The 18,423-nt window shown below is 53.3% G+C and overlaps 1 protein-coding gene across 1 annotated transcript in view; it reads right to left on the bottom strand.

The window, feature by feature from the left end:
- Positions 1-8,018: 8,018 nt before the first annotated feature.
- Positions 8,019-18,423, bottom strand: part of LOC148217869 (uncharacterized) — a 105,092-nt gene continuing 94,687 nt past the window's right edge. The window contains exons 5-6 of the mRNA XM_088158319.1: positions 10,064-10,378; positions 8,019-8,052 (exon numbers count right to left, since the gene is read on the bottom strand). Coding sequence (XP_088014445.1) covers positions 8,019-8,052; positions 10,064-10,378 — 349 coding nt within the window. The remainder of the gene's footprint in view (positions 8,053-10,063; positions 10,379-18,423) is intronic.

Here is an 18,423-nt window from a genome sequence, read left to right as displayed (position 1 = left end):
GGATCAGATGTGGAGGTTTGGCGAGTGCTTGGTAAGAACGCTGCTCCCTTCCCTGGGCTGCCCACGCGGGCTCTTCTCCAGGCTCCTCTGGCCCCAGGCCAGGAGCTGATGGAGCCCCGAGCTCCATCAAGCCCGCGCCTTGCCGGGCCCTCTGCCCCGCTCAGGGCTGTGCGGGCAGGGCAGGCCGGGGCCAAGGGACAGAGCCCGCGCCAACCCTTCCCTCCGTGCCCTGCCGCTCTCTCCAGCTGGCACAGGACAGGAGCCGAGCGGCCGAGCTGCTGCGCCAGGCGCTGCCGTACCTGCGGAGCCCACAGGAGCCCCTGCGAGAGGCGGCCCTCAGGTTTCTTGGTGAGCCACAAGCCCGGCTCCCTCCCCGCCCCGCCGCAGCTCGGCCCCAGCCCCGCCTGCTGCCCCGGCAGCGCCATCCGGGCCGGGGCTCTGGAGCCCCGCCTGCCCTCGGCGCCGCTGCCGCCCTCTCGCAGCCGTGTCCTTGGGCGTCAGGATGCGGCGAGGGCCGGGCCTGAGCCCTGCAGGGGAAGGCGCTGCTGTGGCCGCAGGGCTGGCAGCGCCGCTGCGGGGCAGCTGTGCGGCTGGGGCCGTGACAGGCTCTGTGTTGGCAGGGATGGCCGGGCGGTTCCTGAGAGAGCAGCAGCGAGAGTTGCAGCTCATGTGCAGGGGTGAGTGAGGCCAGCGGGCTGTCAGCGGGGGCTGGCGCTGGCAGCTGCGTTCCCTGCCCCGGCTGGGAGGGCTCTGCTCCCTGCGCGCACGAGGGGCGGCGTGGGCAGAGCACAGAGACCTTCCAGGGGCCTGCGGGAGGGACATTCGTGGCCAGCGCCTTCCAGCTGATCCTTGCTGTCTCCTGCTTCCTCCAGGCCATGGCAAGAGCTGCCGTGTGGGAGGGATGGGGCAGGAGGGTCTCCCCAGGTCCCTGCAGATGCAGGCTCTGACTGTGGCTCTGTTCCTCTCTCTTCCAGCCCTTCAGGACATGACAGATGACACCAGCCCTGCCATCTCATGCCTGGCTCTTCAGACTCTGTACATCAACAGAGTTGTACAGAGCCTTCCCTCCTCCCGACTCCAGCAGATGCGAGATGGATTCCGCCGCCTCTGGAAGTCACGGCCTTCCCTGTGTCTCAGGGGCTGGTTGTCCTGCATGAGCACCATGGAGAACTGATCCGGGAGGCTGCGTCTGCTGGGGCCACCTGAGCCTGCAGGGAACACCTCTGCTCTGCAAGCACTTTCTTTCACTCCACTGTAGGATTAGTAAATTGCTGTTGTCATACACAGAGGTCCAGGAGCTTTCTTTTGGTGCCCAGAGTCTTCAGGCCCATGGGGAAGAGGGCAAAAAGGGTGCTTGTGCTCGCCAAGTTGGCCAAGCGTGCGGTGTGGAAGGGAAAGTGGCCAAAAGGCCCTTGGCCTTTGGTGGTTCTGTGGAAGCCTTAAGGCTTCTGACAGAGCGGGCGGGGATCCCTGAGAGACCGGTCCCTGGAGATGGCCAGCACCCCTCTGCCAGCCTGGAAGCGCCATCTGTGTCCTGCCCGTGTGTTGCTGGCTGGATTGCTGAGGGCTCTGAGGTGCCTCTTGATGCGGCTCCTCTGGAGCTCCTTCAGCAGCCAGGCAGGCCTGGGGGAGGCGTGGAGGGCACGGGACAGTGGGAGGCCATGAAGGGCTGCGGTGCTGCCAAGGCCTGCCCAGAGAAGGCAGACCCCACTAAAAATTCTGTCCCATCTTTTTTACAAGCCCCCTTAAAGTACTGAAAGGCAGCAATCAGGTCTCCCTGGAGCCTTCTCTCTTCCAGGATGAACACCCCCAGCTTCCCAGCCTGTTTCCAAAGCAGAGAGGCTCCAGCCCTCAGATCATTTTGTGCCTCCTCTGGACTAGCTCCAACAGGACCATGTCCTTCCTGTGTTGGGACCCAGAGCTGGATGCAGTACTCCAGGTGGGGTCTCATCAGACCAGAGGGGTGGAATCACCTCCTTCAACATTCACTCCTTTGGATGTGTCATTGCTGGCTCATGTCCAGCCTCTCATCTAGCAGCACCCACAAGCCCTTCTCGGCAGAGCTGCTCTCCATCCCTTCATCCCCCAGGCTGTGAGATCAGCTGGGCTGGGACTGTGTCACAGCCCTTGGACAGAGCTGCTGGGCAGGATGAGCTCCCTCCCAAAGAACATAGATCCCACTCCCCACAAAATTCCACCCTGGCCATGAGGTCACAGCAGGCTCTGAGGTCCCAGAGGTGCCAGAGCCCCGTGGTTGCACAGCACCACAGGCACCGAGCAGTCAGGCCTTGAGCACAACTGCTGCGGCAGCAGCGGCGGCGGCGGCAGTGGTGCTGACATTGGGACAGCGGTGTCAGGACAGCGGGGGCAGCAAGAGCTGCGGGACTGGCACAGGGCAAGGCACCATGGCCCTTGCTCTGCGCCTCTTCCTCCTGCTCCTCCTGGCACTGGCCCTGCCTGCCAGGGCTGCCCAGGCAGCTCCGTGGAGAGCACAGGGAGCAGGTGAGCTGGGGGCCTGGCTCCCCTTTCCTGGGACAGCGCTCCCTTCTCCCCAGGGAGCGTTGGGGATGGTTTTCCATAGGGCTTTAGGGAGGTTTTCTTCTGTGGGAGGGAGAGAGCCTGCAGAGGCCCTGGGCTGTTCCGGTTTCCCCTCCAGGGATGTTGAACAGGGCATGGAAAGAGTGTGCAGAGTGACCAGAGCCAGCCCAGAGCTCCCCAGGCCCCTCTGCAGCTTTGGCCATGTCCATTCACATCTGGCTCCCACAGCCTTAACCGACCGCCTTGCAGTGCCCAGTTCCCTAAGGCAGAAGGGGATTCCAGAACACCATGGAAATGGTTCTCATCTGTGCTTCCTTCTAGGCTGGGATCCTGAGATGGATTATTTTGAAAAACTGGTGAATGACAGGATGAAGATTCTAGAGCATGGTGGAGGCAAGTTCTCAGTGTGCCTTTCCTGACAAAATAATCTCTGTCACTGTGGCAAGAGCTCATTCTTGTCATGTTTCCCTTTCCATAATCTCAGGGTGGAGGCATTCTGGAAACCTTGCCCTGCTCCCTTCTGGAGCCCTGACTGATCCCACAGGATCGCTGTCAGTGGGAGGAAGCAGCATTTAGCTGTCAATCCTCTTCCCGTGTGCAATGCCAGTGTCTCCTTCCATGTGCTCTGTGCAGCCACGGAGAAGAGCAGAGAGGGAAGGGAAGGGCCCAGGGCTGTGCCCCGGGGCTGTGCCTTGTGTGGCTCCTTTGCCGGCCCCAGGCAGTCTGAGCTGCTCCCGCTGCCACTGCCAAGCCCTGGCCCTGGCCGGGGCTGGGTTCAGAGCTGCTGGCAGCTCCAGGGAGTCCTTTCTCCCCTGACTGCCCCACAAGGGGCTCCTTCCATCCCAGTGTGGGGCCACTGCAGGCATGTGCTCCCTCTGCCCCTGCTCCTGAGTGGAAGGCAGAGCTGGGGAAGTGCCTTGGAGCACTCTCTGCACTCACTGCCACTGCAGCCTGAAGAGAAATGGAACTACTTTCCATTCAGGTCCTCCTAGATGGAAGAACCAAGGTGTAGGAGACAAGAAATCCGTGGAAGCATCCAAACTTCTGGACCAGATGCTGAGTGATCTGCAGAGACGCCGTGGTGGGTGCATTTCCCTCAGCCTTCTCCTGACACTCAGCAGCCGGGGGCTTTCTCTGCACATCTGGACACGCCGAGCCCGGCACAGCAGGAAGGGATCCATGGCAGCCTCGCTGTCCCACTGCTGCTGTCACAGCCTGCAGGGCTGTTTCCCAGCCTGGCCTGGCTCCAGCTTCTCCCCAGCCTCTGCAGGAAGGCCTTTGGCATCATCTGACAGGGAGCCCAAAGTGTCCCACAGGCCATGCACACCCTGAGATCCCTGAAATTTCCTGGTCTCAGGCTAGATCAGGAGGGGTGGCTGTTCGGAGGAGGGAGGGCCCCGTGGCAACCCCAAGAGCCTGGGCCTTTTCCTGATCCTTACCCATGTCTTGGACAAATATTACTTACTGGAGATGCCCCCTCCCCAATGGGGAATGGTTCCATCTGATCCAGCTGTGCCTCTTCCTTTCTCCAGAGGTGGACCAAAAGGCCTTGGTGAAGGCAGCGCTTCCTGGAGGAAGCAATGGCTCCGTGCCACCCCCTGGTACACAAAGGGAGGAGATGCCAGGCAGAGCCACAGAAGGTGATTGCTGTGCCAGGCTCAGCCAGGCTGAGCAATCCTGCTGGGATCCCTCCGTGGGAGACACCGCCCGAAACCTGGGAGGGGCTGCAAGGGGTGACCATGGTGGGGAAAGGGCAGAGGGGGAGAGCAGGGCTCCAGTGTGTCCTGACAGGGCCTGGCTCTGTCCCCTTGGGCTGGGGGAGCTGTCACGGGGCAGGGAGGGTCGGGGCTGGCAGTGGCTGCTCAGGGATGGGTTGGGCGCGGCTCCCTGGAAGCAGCGACTGCCCAAGCAGCTGCGCTGGCCCCGGGCTCTCCTCCCGGCCTCCTGGGCTTTGTTGGGTGGCACAGCCTGTGCCAAGGGGTGCCAAGGTGCCTGCAGGCCCCAGCTCTGGGGCAAACAGAGAACGTCCTGGCCGTATGCAGCGAGCTGCCAGCTCAGCAGTGGAGCCCAGCACGGGCTCACACTCCCCATTGCTCCCACAGATGTTATCCCTGAAACAGGAATAGATGCTCAGGATCCAGAGCGCCTTCCAAGAATTGTCTGCCCCCAGGATGTGCGCTGGTCCTGCATGATCGGCACAGTAGTGACAATGTTCACTGTGCCACTTGTCCTGCTCTGCTGCTATTTTGGCATTCGGAAGTTCTATCAGATAGGACGGTAAGTTGCTGATTTTTCTCTGCAGTTTTATTAAAACTCTGCTCATTGCATTGGTAGCCTGGCTCATGGTCATGCTGCTGTGGAGCTGTGGCAAGTCCCTGTTGTCCAAATAACTCTGATAAGGGTTCTGCTGCTGCCCAGTGCTTTAATTGGCCTCTTAATTGCTGGGCCTTGTCCTGGGGAGCCCGCTGGGGCTGCAGCCAGTGCTGGCTCCCACTGAGGCTGCGTGGCCAAGAGCAGCCCCAGGAGCAGCGGCAGAGGCAGAGCAAGTTCACAACAATATTTGGGAATGCATTTCAGGATGGGAATGTGGTTATTTAGCAGCTCATGTAAAGTTTCATGGTAATAATGATGTTACAGGATGAGCAAATTTTCTACAATTCAGTGTTTAAACAAATCCAACCCGATGGAGGTTTGGCCTTGGCCTTGAGACTTTGCTCTGTGTGTGAGCCCTGTTCTCGACTGATTTTGGATTCACTTTTGGGTGAAGGCTCATCCCAGCCCTGATCCTTGGCAGCTCTGGGTTCAAAGGGACAGCTGAGGCTGCACTGCACATGACTGGGGTGCAGGGCTCCATTATCAAAGGGCTTTGAGAAGTTTAAATTACTGTATTTTTACTACATGGTTTTGTTTATGAAATTAATCCACTTTTTTTAAACCTAGCTTTAAAAAAATTTCTTTTCTATTGCTTTTCCCAGTTATTTGATCTAGTGAATTATGGCATAATTATCCCATGGCTGAATTAGAAGACTGTAAGTACTAGAAAATGAACTAATTTTTACACTCTTCTGTCTTTCACAGACTTATGCTGGTTTGATGTGACCAACAGAAGAGGTTTTTGCTTGCTTTGAATTCAAACAAGGAGCAAAGCTGGAACCTGTTGAAATGAGTCTCTTGACTTCACAGCTAAAGCAAACTGCCAGGGTTCTTTTTTTTCAGCTTTGGGAGGGGATCTAAAAATATACCAGCAGCATATACTATAAATAAATATATACTAAATACATAGCAACAAATAGTCCAGTAAAGGAACTGATCTAAATGAGGGGTTTGGTGTGTTTGCTCACCAAGCCCTGAGTTCCTCAGAGCTGCAGCTCCCTGCTCTCTGTGCAGACAGAGGCTGGCTATGGGTGACAGTGCTGTGTCTGGCCTGGTGCACACCAGCTCCACACAGGAGCTAAGGGATTATCCTTGCACACTCCATCCTGGAAGAACCGAGTTCATTGATGAATCTGACACAATTTATGGCATGGCAGGAAAAAAAAAAAAGGTTAGAATTGATTCCATTCCAAACACTTTACATTTTGCTGTGTGTAATGCAGATAGGAACTACAAGTTTCCTATTCATGCACAATTTGTTAGAGCTTACAGTCCTCAAACTCACAGGGGCTTGCAGAGCTGTGTGTGAGATGACTTTAAAAACAAAAACAACCTTTATGTGCAACACCTGTCTTCAAAACTTGACAATCCAAATCACAAGCTGATTCCTACTGTTAACTGGAAAAAAACCCCAACCAAATAACAAAACCAAAACTGTGACCCAACAAAACAGGCAAACAAAACAACCAGCAAGAAAAAATCAAAACCCATACAAAATCGCCCACAAATCCAGAAAAATATAAAAATCAAGTGAAGGAGGCAGCGATCAAAGAGCAACAAATGGGCAGAGGAACTACAGAAAGGACAGAAAATTAGAAAGGACAGGTAATCAGTGGCTATGGCACCAAACTAGCCAAGGGATCTGAGATACAGTTCCCACCCTTCTGAAAACAAAATAAACAGAAAATAAATGATGATGATTGTGAAATGGGACTCTGCATGTTTAGCTTTAATATATCCATTGTGTGTAAGTTCTGTTTGCCTTGTTAAGTCACATCCTCTGGCAAAGGTGTTTTTCTGTTCAAAGAAAAACACTGCAGTGGAAGAGGAGGCCAGCTTGGAAAATATTAAAAGCAAGAGCTAAAAATAAAGTACTTGTTTTTAATATGTTGTTTGGTTGGTTTCTGTTTGATCATGGTTTTTGTCTGTCTTTGAAAGCAACTCCTTGGATGTTAATGCACGTAACAAGTCCTTTTTAAAGGGCTGTCTTTGCAAAACATCTGCCAATTTTGTGATGCAAGACAGAAACAGCTTCCCTTGGGCTACAGCTGGAAGGGCTTGAAAATGTGTTCCAGGAACTCGTGATATGACAGAGTCTGATTAACACAATTTACTGTCATGAAGTGCAAGATGTAAGTTATCAATGAAATACTCAGAGTGTACCCACTGTCTCTGTTATTATCAGCATTAATTGTTGCAATAAAGGTGGTGTATTGAGATGGCCCCAGGTTTGCCAGATTCCACAACATCTGCCCTGTGCACCTGACCTTGTCAGGGTCATTGTCATGCTGTCCATCCCTCCCAAAGAGCACCTCCAGCACTGCCACTTCTCTCAGCTCTTGGATCCCTTCCTCAAGGGTATTCCAAGGCATTCTATGATGGTGCTCCTGCATTCTCTCTCTGTGGACAAACCTCTCTCTCACACTCATTAAAAGCCACTCCCAGAGGGAAAGGGGCCCTGGCTCCCTTACAAATACCTGGTCCACACCTGAGTCCTGGGTCAAGGGTCCCAAATTCCTTGCCTCAGGACCATCCAGTTGCACACCTGTACCCATAAGGTCCCAGACCTGCAGTAACCAGGTGGTAAAAGCCTCACGGCCTCGTCACTCAATGTCTTTTTGCAGAGTATGGAGACTTTTGTATGACAGGGACTTGGTGATGATCTCAACCTCTGGCTCCCCTGCTGGTTGTGCGGGCCCTCCTTTCTTATCCTTATTAACTAGGTGCCTTGTTTTCATCTTAGATTTTCTAGTTTCTACAGGGGTGACTATTGCTGGCTGTGAGTGCCCTTGCAGTTCACTTGGAACCTGGACAGATGTAATGTCTGTGGGTTCCACTGCTGCACCATCAGACTCTCCCTCTTGAAGGCAGGGGGAGTTTCTCACCAGCTGGGGAAAGGTACTCCTTCAGCATCTGGCTCATCTCCTTCCCCTACCCACTCTGGGTGGTTTCATTTCTGAAGTGGGCTGTGGGGCAGGGTCAGGCTCTGGGGCAGCAGCTCGATTTCCTGGGGTAGGTATCAGGGTTGTTATCCAAATCAATGTCCCCTGTCTCTGACTGCTAAATAGAACAGGCATATCAGCAACACCAACCACTGTATGATATCATTAGCATTTAGAGTGGATCTCAACTCCTTCAAAACTGGTGGAGAGGACTTAAAAAACTGGGTGATGGGTTGGGAGTACATTTTCCCTGCTGAGACTTATTCACAGTAAGTACCATTATTGAAGTAAACCCCAAAACTACACACTCAGAGTGCAATAGCTCTGAATCCACGTGGCTGTCTTCCAGAGAAAGTTAAAAATCCATGAATTTCTCTGCTGATCAACCCACAGAATGAACTGGATAATAGCCACAGGAACCTCAGTGATAAGACCCATGTTCAAAAAAGGGCTTGCAAATGGGAGAGATATAGCAGTGACCACATGGAGCCCAAACCAGGGTAAGCTGGACAGCATGGTGTCACCTACCACAAAACTTAGGTAACTCAAGAGAACTGTTATTCCTTTTTCACCCTCCTCTCAATGCTCTCAGGCCCAAATCTGTCTTGGTTTGGAAGACAGGTATTTGCCAAAAGAGACAGCAGCCTCTCTTTGAAATGGAGAGTATAAACCCCCCTCCCTTCACTTGACTATAATTTTGAAATCAAGGGGCTCTCAGGTAAAAATATGGGGGGTAGGAATAACAGTTCTTTACTAATATATCTAACAAGACAAACAAAAACAACAGCTATGAAATTAACAGCCAAGAGAACAATAACTCAGTTCTAGCCCTTTTTTGGCCGCAGACACCCTCTCCTTGCCCTGCAGTTACCGGGGCTGTGGGCAGGTCCCGTCCCCGCAGCTGCGGGAGGACCGGGGCAATGGCTGCGGCCTCGTCCCGGGTGGGAGAGGGATGGGCAGAGACTTCTCTGCTCACGGTGTCGGTCACGGTGCCCAGCAGGGTGTCCGGAGCTGGGAGACCGAAAGCGGGAAAGGGAGCAGTGCGGTGTCCCACAGCAGAGAACGCGGCTCCCGGCGCTGGGATGGCGAGGGGGTGGCGGCAGCAGCACCGGCGTCTTTCCTCCGACTCCACGAGCGAGAGAGAGAGAGCGACTCCCAAACCTCTCCTTTACCTGCTGCCTGCACATCGCGGTGTTTCCCCCTCTTCCCTCCCCCTCCCCTCGAGGGAAAACCAGCCGTCTGAGCCAGGGGGTAGCCACAGCTTCTTAGCATAACAATGGGGAAAATTCCACAGAGAGAAAAAGGGGAACACCCAACCTCCAACAAACAGTCATATTCACTTCATAATATTTGTATGTGTTATATAGAAACAAAAGTATTTTGTCCATAGTTTAAAAAAAGAGAAATTTTAGTTCATGAGTTTTCTCCTTTCTTTATTTAGGATTTGACTTTTCTTTTTGTTTTATTTTGGTGTTTTTATATTGTTTCTGTGTGTATTACTATTTTGTCTTTGTTGTTGTTGTTGTTTTTTTCAATTTAGGAGCGAAAATAAAGTATCTCTAAAGTTTTATTCTGGGCATTGAAAGAGTTAATACCTTGCCCAGGCAGCAGAGGGATTTGTGATTTTTCCCAGGTGGGGCAGTCGGAGTTATTTAGGATAAAGAGTCTTTCAAGGCCACGCTGGGGGCTGGGTGAGGACTGTAGGGTTTAGTCAGAGGAGCCATGATGAGTTTCTGGTTTCATGGCTGTTCTCCAGCGCCCACTGCACTCAATTCCAGCCAAGGGCTGGGGTTCTTCCTCCACCCTGCCCAGCAGGGCACCACCAGAAGATAGGATTGAACACAGAAGATTTTCTGGGGTTAAAAGTCAACAAATCCACTCTCCCTAAGGAGTTTGTCAGTTTGGGTCCCAATGGACGTTCCTGCCCCAGCATTCATCCAGGTGCCCACAGGGAGACAGGATGATGCAGAGCCCCCCCAGCCACGTGTCTTCCCAACACGGATCACCAGGACCACGGATCACCAGGGCTCTGCCCAACGGGGGTCACTGGGGATCATCCAACACCGATCCTCCCATGGGGGATGGAGCTGGAGCAGAGCACGAAGCTCTTCCCACACTCGGGGCACTCACAGGGCTTCCCTTAGTGGAGACTCCGTTGGTGTTTGGTCAAGGTTGAGCTCTGTGAGAAGCTCTTCCCACATTCAGGACACTCGTAGGGCCTCTCCCCAGTGTGGATGCGCCGGTGGACAGTGAGGGTGGAGTTTTGTTTGAATCCCTTCCCGCAGTCGGGGCAGCGGAAGGGCCTCTCCTCTGTGTGAATCCGCTCATGTCGGAGGAGATTGGAGCTGGTCTGAAACCTCTTCCCACACTGGGGACACTCGTAGGGCCTCTCCCCAGCGTGGATGCGCCGGTGTTCCTTCAGGTAGGACATCCACCCAAAGCTCTTCCCACATTCCAAGCAGGTGTAGGGCCGTTCTCCTGTGTGGATCACCTGGTGCTGCATCAGATGAGAAATAGTCCTGAAGCTCTTCCTGCATTTCCCACACTCATAGGGCCGTTCTCCAGTGTGGATCCTCTGGTGCCGGATCAGGTGGGAGCTCCACCTGAATCCCTTCCCACATTCCGAGCACTCGTGGGGCTTCTCCACTCCATGAGGCTTCTCCACCAGCTCTGAGCTCTGCCTGGATCTCCAGCCGCCTTCCCGGCTCAGGGAGGGTCTTTGCTCCTTGCAGCTCCCGGGGCTGGGTTTGCAGTCCCTCCTCGAGAGGGATCTCCGGGGCTTTTCCTCGTCCTCCATCTGCCAATGCCTTGGGAATGAAAAATCCTGGTTTGAGGAAAGAACAAGAGAAGACAGCTCTTAGGACTGGGAGTTCCTCCTTGCCAAAGTGCAAATCACGAAGTCACTGTGCATCTTGTGTCTGTAAGAACCTCCAAAACATCAAGATTCAGCACAAAATCTCCAAACATCATGACAAAGATCAAAAACTCTCCAAACATCAAGACTCAGCCAAAACTCCCTGCAAAATATAAGGATTCAGGCCCAGCAAAAAAAACAAAGAATCAACTTTTAGGCTAAAAAAGCTCAGAAACACCAAGGTTCACCCCTCTGAAAATCGTGGATCCTCCACTCCAGTCACCTGCTGAATGCGTGTGTGGGGTGGGGGGCAATGCCCTGTGACTGGAGGGACGCTGTAGATACAGGGAGGTTTGGAATCTTGTGCTACTTCCCGTTTCAACTTCTCCTTCTCCTCCTGTAAACCTGCTCTTCCTCACATTCCTCTCCCTCCTATTCTTCTTCGACCTCCTGCACAATGCCACCTTCTCCTCCCTCGGGCATCGTTTGACCATTTGGTTCTTCAACCCTGCTTCTCCTTCCCTTCTCCTGCTGCCCCCAGGCCCAGCACCCACTGCCGGCTCCCTCTTCCCCCCAAACCCACAGCATCCCAGCGCAGGGGCAGCGATGGAGCTGGGGCAGCTCGGGCTGGGGCAGCGCTGGGCTCTCGGCCGCTCCCGCCCGCACTCGCTCCCCACTGCAGCCGCTGCCGCCACCACAGCGCGGGGGGGCCCGGCCTTGGCGCTCCCCCCCTCCCACCTCCCCAAATTCCCCTGCCGGGGGGCGCTGGGGCCAGGAGACAGACGAGTGACAGATCAGGGGGGCTGGGAAGAGTCGGCAGCCAGAGAGCACTGAAAATCTCAGCAGGGACTACAGTGGGATCTTCGGGGACTAAACATGGCAGAGCACCCATGGAAGGTAGGAAGGGAAAGCCAGGAAGGGATCCCGGAAAAAGGGATGATGATCCCAAAATATCTCTGAAGGGTCCCTTGGGAGCATGTGGAGGGAGTTTGCACATTCCCCAGAGGTAATCAAGGACATGGACACCCAGAGGGGCAATAAGGGAAGTCCATAAGGGATTTAGACAACAGGGGATAAATGGTGTTGGTGTGCTGGGAAGGGACTGGGTGAAGGGGAGAGTGTGCAGGAAGGAGTATGGTTCAGGCAAGAAGCAAAAGGAGGAATCTATGTGGAGGAGAAAAAGGATAATGGAACAGAGGAGAAAAATACTGAGGATGGGGATGTTTTCCAGCAGGCTCTTATCCTCACAAGTTGCCAGCTGATGCAGATCCTTTGTATCCCCGGTTGCCAGGACAGGCACACAAGGAGGTCAGGATTGCAGGGGGTTTCTCTGTGCTGGGCAGCGGCAGGAGCGGGCGCAGAGGGGCGGCACCGGGAGCACGGGCTGGGGGCCTGTGGGGAGCTGCGGGGCCGGGCCGGGGCTGTGGGGCAGCCGGGGCTCAGCGCCGGGCGCTGCCTGAGCCCAGCACCCCCCGGCAATTGCAGGCCCGGCAGTGGCCCCCGGCCCCCAGGAGGCTGCGGGACGCCCCGGCCGCTGCCCGGCCCCGTGGAGCTGCCGGCCCTGCCCGCCGGGGGGGCCGCGTTTGGACACTGCGGCAGGACAGGCACCGGCTCTGGGATACGGGCTGGCCACGGCAGCCACAGCACAAGGAGCAGCACGAAGGAACAGCTGGGAAATGGGGATTGGACGTGCAAGGATCGAGATGAGCTTTTAAGCGTTTTCCTTGGGTCAGTGCAGAAAGGAATGATTTAGCAGAAAGCTCAGCAGCTGTCAGAGGATGAGCACCCCCAGGCACTGAGGGGGCTGCAGGAGGGGCAGAAGAAGCCCCTGGAGCACTTGGTCACAAAGGCACAGCAGGGGAATGCAAGAAGGGATGAGGAAAAGGCCAAGGGAAAGGCAAAGGCCATGGCAGAGTTTCTACAGCCCCTGAGGGATGAACCCCAGGGCCCAAGGGGGCCCCAGCACCCAGGGGCTCTCACATCCTTACACCATCTTGAACCAGGTGCCCTCCTCACACTGCCACCATTCAGTCCTTGATGGCAAAGATGCTTTCTGGGGATGCCCACTTACACAGGATGGTAAACTGGATTTTGCCTTGGAGTGGGAGCAAGAGGTAGAAGGGAAAATGGAAAAGACATGGACGGTCCTTCTGCAGGGATGCAGGGAAGGAACAGCCTTATTGGGGCAAGCCTTGCAGAAAATATCACAAGAATTTACCCCACCCCAGGGATTGGGTTAATGCAGGATGTGGATGACTTGCTGCAATCAGGAGGACAAGAAGTCGTAGAAGAAGCCTCTGTGAAATGGCTGAATGTTCAGGCTAAAAAGCATCTTGGAGTATTTGAAATAAAAGAGGAAATGGTGGAGAAAAGTGTTAAATATTCGGGATGTATTTTGAATGAAGGTTTGTGGTGTATCGACCCAGAGAGGATCTGGGGAATCTCAGAAGTAATCCACGACTGAAAAGGAGGTGCAAGAATCCTGAGCATTAATAGGAAACTGCAGGACCTGGATTGAAGATTCCCTGTTCTAGCCAGAATATTGTATGACTTTTTAAATCCCAATAGCTTCAATGTTGTGGTATGGACAAGAGAAAAGAAACAAAAGCCGAGAAAATGAAAAATAACAAAACAACTGGTGACCTAGCTATGGCTCTTCAAGCCTCAGAAAAGAAATCTGAATTTTATTGTGTTTTAAGTACGTATTATATTATGTTATTGGCTTTTTGTAAATATTAAAATGAATGTTCTATGTTGGAAAACTTTGCTGTATGAATATAGTTTTAGTTCTGCGATTCACAGAACTTATAAGTAGTAGTAATAAATATATTTTTTTGGACTATAACATTTTGATGTAAAAAGCTTTTGTTCATGTAACTAACTCAGAGAATGGTAAAAAAGATAATCAGGAAATTCTTCACATTCTTGGATTATGGGACACCAGAAGCCCAGGGAAGGAAAAAGAATGATGTACAGGTCAGAGGAGAGTGATTCTGACTAATGCATGAAGGTCTATGAATATGCAACATGTTGCTGCATTTAGGAAGTGTTTTCTGAGTCAGTGTGTGCCCTTGGCTGAAGGCCAAGCATCCGGCCATTATAACCTTTGGCCAGAGCCAGGGCAGATATTCAATTATCTCCCTTGGAATTGATCTTTGCAATTCCTTTCCCTGGGAATTCTCCACCTAGTGCGGGCTGGAGATAAGGGATGTATATTTCAAGCAGTCTGTGGCCAGAATCCTGTCTCTTGTGAAATCTCTGCCACAGGAAGCTGGGCTGGCACAGAGCCTGCCTTGGCACTTTGCTGTTCACAGCATCCACCCAGGACTCTGCCTCTCAATTACACTCACACACTGGGCTGCCTGCGATTCCATTGTTGAAAAGTATACCAAATTTAAATTTTTTTTACATTCCATTTTACTAGTGAGGCTTTCTCTCAGGAAAGAAATTTTAAAAGGTTTTTTCTAAGGAATGTTAGACCACTCAAGAGAGATGAGTTTAACATCTCAACAGACTGGGAATAGCCCAAAAAATTCCCACAAAGATAACAACATTCAACAAAACATCAATGAAACATCAGCAAACATCAAGGAACACCCACCCCAGACACTGCCCCTGGCCCAGATGGAGACACCTGGTCTGGAAAAGACTGAGAAGGAAATCCAGGAGTGGGACCTCATTAACATCACAGGAGGAGAAATCCAGGTCCAATAGGAAACCAAAAACTAAGAACTACACAACCTGGAAGCAATAAACACTAAAACAATGGATTTCCATGTGTTCAGACTGTAAAATTTCAGGAAAAATCTAGTAAAATTCACATCTCATGGAATGATTTTCTCCGCACACTCGGGCTATGTGTGGATGAAATGATTTCTGTTGCACATCCTGACCAGAATCAAGTAATGCCTTAACTCTCTTTAAAACTAAAGATATTGTTGGAGAGATTTTTATTGTCCCTGCAGTTTCAGTGACAAGATTACACCATGAGAAAAATTTTTCATAATAATCCTACTTTAATATTGTCAGTTAGGTTTGGGCCAGGGGTGTGACAAACAATTTTTACTCTTAGGAGAAGAAGCTGAAAAAGCTTCATTTCACTGGAATATTTTTGTACATATTTGTGAGTGGCTATTAATGATGGCAGAATTTCAGAATGGGTTTTTCTATGCTCAAGTTTCGGATGCATTTTGCAAAACTAGAACAGTAGTAATGGTGAGGGCTTAAACACATAAACAGTTAATACAAAATTGTTAACAGAAACAAGAAAAGAAAAAAAAGCAGACTATAGGGGTGCACGTGTGAATCACCTAAGGGCTGCTCTGGAAAAGAAGCATTGGATCCAGGCAGCCAGGAGAGGAGCTTTAGAAATGCAAATTAACAATGATAGGGCAATGTGTGCACAATGAACCAGGATGATCTTCTTGCCTGGGGAAGGAATTGGGCTGATTGTCTCTGCCCCTCACCCCCAGCTCTGCCTGCTTGCACAGATGGAATTTGCACAACTAAAGGCAGAGCCCATAGTGAGGATATCTGACTGCAACAGAAATTGGTTAAGCTGCAAAGGGAAACAGCAAACGGAGAATGTTGGGAAAACTTTACTAAACTTTTCCAACACGTGCTGTCACTGTCTAGGTTATATAGGGTGTATTAGTGCACTGGGGTGTTTTTGCTAGTCCAGAGAAATCAGTTGGGAATCCAAACATTTGATGATTTAATAAGATAAAAACGGTCAATTGATGCACCCCTGGATGGAGGGAGCACCCAAAAAAGATGAATGGCCACCAGAGCCAATCCTACAACACCATGGACCAACCCCTGGGATCCCTAAAGAATTCATATCAGGACACAGAAAATCCATCCATAATTTGATTGGCAGAATTAGAATAAAAAGCTTCCTCTAAATAATAACCAACCACACAGCTCCAGCTCCTGACCTTCCTGCCAAACAATCCACTCAGATGAGGAAAGAGACATTTCACCATGGGATGGGATCAGATTGTCTATTAACAGAAAGAGGCGGAGTTTGTGGAAAATTAAATCATTCAAATTGCTGTTTGCAAATAGATAATAACCGAAAAGTGGTAAAACAGATAACAAAGGAAATAAGAAAGTAGCTCATGTACCAGTGCAAAGAGGGAAAGGATGGGAATGGGACACGTTTTCGTGGTTCCCTGGCAGACCATGGCTTAAACGAATGCTGCTCCTCCTCTGACGTGCTGCAGCAACTCTCAGCTTTTTACCATGCACGACACCTTGCGCCAAAGAGGATGCAGGAAAAGAGACTGAGTCACTGGAAATTAAAAGTTTGTAAAGGCAATTCTTGAGAAAATGAGAAAAGGAGGGATTGAAAGCAGTAAGATTAATATCGTAGTAGGGGTGCATATTAACGAGGACATGCAGTAGGTGGATTGGGAAGTCTGAACCTTCCAAGTACCTCAGCCAGTGGGGACGGAGATGGGGGCGGGAAAATGAGGATAAAAGGAGGCGGCGTTTTAGAGACCGCATGGCAAATGCCGCATGGCCTCTGTCTTTGTTCATCAATAAAGTCACTTTTACAGGACTCCTCTGTCTCCTTTGGGCACACAAACCTCTGGCCACGGGAATTTTCCCGCACAGCCCCGGGCACAGGGCAGACACCTCTGTGCCACCCACAGCAACCGGGACGAGCCAGCGCTGCTCCGGCACCGGCTCCTGCCGAGGCCCCAGCGGGAAGGAGACCGCGGGCAGCCGCTCCCGCAGCGCCCTCAGCCCAGCGCCAACACGGGCCGGCACCGGCACAACCAACCCGCCAGAGCCCCCTGCCGCCCCCTCGGCCCGCAGCGAGCCCCGAGCCCCCGCACAACCGAGCGCGGCTCCCACCTGCGCTGGGGCCGCCTCCGAGCTCCGCCGCCGCCTCCCCGGGCTCCGGCCGCTGCCGCCGCTGCCGGGCCCGCACAGACGCTGCCACAATGGCGCCTTTGCTGCTCTGCCCAATCAGCGCGCGACAACCAGGAGTGACATTGCCACAATCAGCCAATGGCAGCGAGGGCCGGGCTCTGCACACGGCCCAGCCTCGGCCCGCGCTCTCAGGGCCCCCCGGGCTGTGGGAGGGCAAAGGCGGAGATGAGGAACAGCCCTGGAACGGGCCCGGGCCCGAGCCGCCATTGGCCTGGAAACACAAACAAAGTTCTCCGCAGCTCCCGGCACGCCTTTCCCAGCCCTGCGTGTTCACTGGCTCCGCCTCAGCGGGAAGCCCTGGAACCTCATTTCTCCTTACCCCTAATTAGGAGCGTCGGTGCATGGCTTTGCTTTCCCCCACAAAAATAGAAAAGTGCCCCAAACCCCTATGGAGGAGTGGGAGAGGGGAGAGATTTCTGGCAGAAAACTCGATAAACTCAGAGCAGTATAATAAGAATAAATGAAGACCCTTTAAACCAGCTTTCCGCCACCCCTCCCTCCTTCCAGCTGCACCTCCTACCCCGGCAGTGCAGAAACGACTCTCACTTTTTAAAATGTTAGTGGTTTCTGAAACCTTAACAAGATATAATAAAGGTTTTATGACAAACGACGCTTTTGTTTTTGGGGTTTTTTAAGGTCTCATAGGTTATTAAACTTTAGTATAAAAATACACCAAAAGACTGAATAAGGAGAAAAATCAGCACTGGGAGCACAGGACTAAAGCAGCAGACCGGGTGTGATTTGGGGGTTCAGGGGGGTCCCCGGGCCGCCCCCGCCCCCCCCGATCTCGGCCAACGGGTGCGAGCGGCGCGGCCCCGCTGCTGAGCACTGATCCCGCCCCGGGGGCCGCCGGGAGCCCCCCGAAAAAACCCGCACCTGAACCCCCCCTTCAGTCCCTCCGACCTTCCCAGTCCTGGGGCAAAAGGGGGAAAGGGGAGGACCTGGGGCGGGATCACCCGGAGACCCCCGGGGTGAGGAGCAGGAGGGGGGGGGGGGTGGTTGGGCTCGCGCTGAGTGGGGGGTCCCGCGCGAGGATTTCGGGGAGATTCGCTCGAGGAATTTTGGGGGTCCTCGTGCGACGGATCCTCGTGCATAGGGCTCCTCTCGTGCCACCGTCTCCTCCTGTCACCCAGACCAGTTTGGGGAGCTCTTTGTGTCACCCAGAGGAATCTGGGGGATCTTCGTATCACCGAGAGCCCTGCGAGTGACACCGAGAGCCCTGTGTCACCAAGAGCTCCTCAAGTGCCCTCAGCTCTTTGTGCCACCAGGAGCCCCTGGAGTGCCACCAGCTCCTCGTATCACCGAGAGCCCCTCGTGCCACCAGGACCTCGTGCCAGAGAATTTGGGCAGAGTCTCTGTGCCACCCGGAGCCCCTGAGTGTCACCAGCCCCGTGCCAGGGTCCCCAGTGTCACCGGGGTCTTTCTCTGTGTCACACACCAGACCCCCCCTCCGAGCACCAGGACCCCCGAATTTAACCGTCCTCGTGCACCGGGACCCCCTCAGGACCCTCGAGTTTCCTCTCTCCCCTCCTCGTGCACCGGCATCACCGGACCGCCCCCCCTTTCCCGAGGAATCGCCGGAGACCCCCTCCATCAATCACCGGGCACCGGGACCACCAGAGGACCTCCCCCATCAATCAGCACCGTCACCGTGCACCGGGACTCCCCCCCACCATCGAGCAGTGACACCCCCTCATCGTGCACCGGGACCGCCGGACCCCCCCTCAAACATCGCCAGCCTCGGGCACCGAGATCACCGGAGACCCCTCCATGAGT

This window comes from Sturnus vulgaris, unplaced genomic scaffold (assembly GCF_052056855.1).
Source record: "Sturnus vulgaris isolate bStuVul1 unplaced genomic scaffold, bStuVul1.hap1 Scaffold_198, whole genome shotgun sequence".
In the NCBI taxonomy this organism is placed as follows: domain Eukaryota; kingdom Metazoa; phylum Chordata; class Aves; order Passeriformes; family Sturnidae; genus Sturnus; species Sturnus vulgaris.
The sequence above is the reverse complement of the archived record's forward strand: the minus strand, read 5'-3'. Positions and strand labels throughout refer to the sequence as shown.